This window comes from Sinocyclocheilus grahami, unplaced genomic scaffold (assembly GCF_001515645.1).
Source record: "Sinocyclocheilus grahami isolate Dianchi unplaced genomic scaffold, SAMN03320097.WGS_v1.1 scaffold2846.1, whole genome shotgun sequence".
Classification (NCBI taxonomy): domain Eukaryota; kingdom Metazoa; phylum Chordata; class Actinopteri; order Cypriniformes; family Cyprinidae; genus Sinocyclocheilus; species Sinocyclocheilus grahami.
In genome coordinates this window covers 10,320-10,588 of record NW_015508021.1, presented here as the reverse complement: position 1 = coordinate 10,588, position 269 = coordinate 10,320, and the positions used below count along the sequence as shown (strand labels likewise).

The 269-nt window shown below is 38.7% G+C and overlaps 1 protein-coding gene across 1 annotated transcript in view; it reads right to left on the bottom strand.

Annotated features, from left to right (window-relative positions):
* The window catches only part of LOC107575733 (deleted in malignant brain tumors 1 protein-like), an 11,985-nt gene extending 11,927 nt beyond the window's left edge, over positions 1-58 (bottom strand). The window contains exon 1 of the mRNA XM_016262077.1: positions 37-58. Coding sequence (XP_016117563.1) covers positions 37-58 — 22 coding nt within the window. The remainder of the gene's footprint in view (positions 1-36) is intronic.
* Positions 59-269: the final 211 nt, after the last annotated feature.

The following is a 269-nucleotide window of genomic DNA, read 5'->3' as shown; positions in this document are numbered from 1 at the left end:
GGCAGGGGTCGGAACCCTATGCCTCGGGAGCCACACCTGGCTCTTTGACAAAAACCATGTGGCTCGCCAGATCTCTCACCCTTTACCAACAAATGATCTATTCCAAAAATTATACATCACTAGAGATCAGCAATTCATTGGTTGTAGAGACTACATAAGCTGATAAAAGGTTTAAAATAATAATAAATTTTTTGTATTGAAAAGTGGCGTTCAGTGCTGTTCACCAGAGTCATTGTGGTAATAGCAAAAATAAAGATTTTTTTGAACAG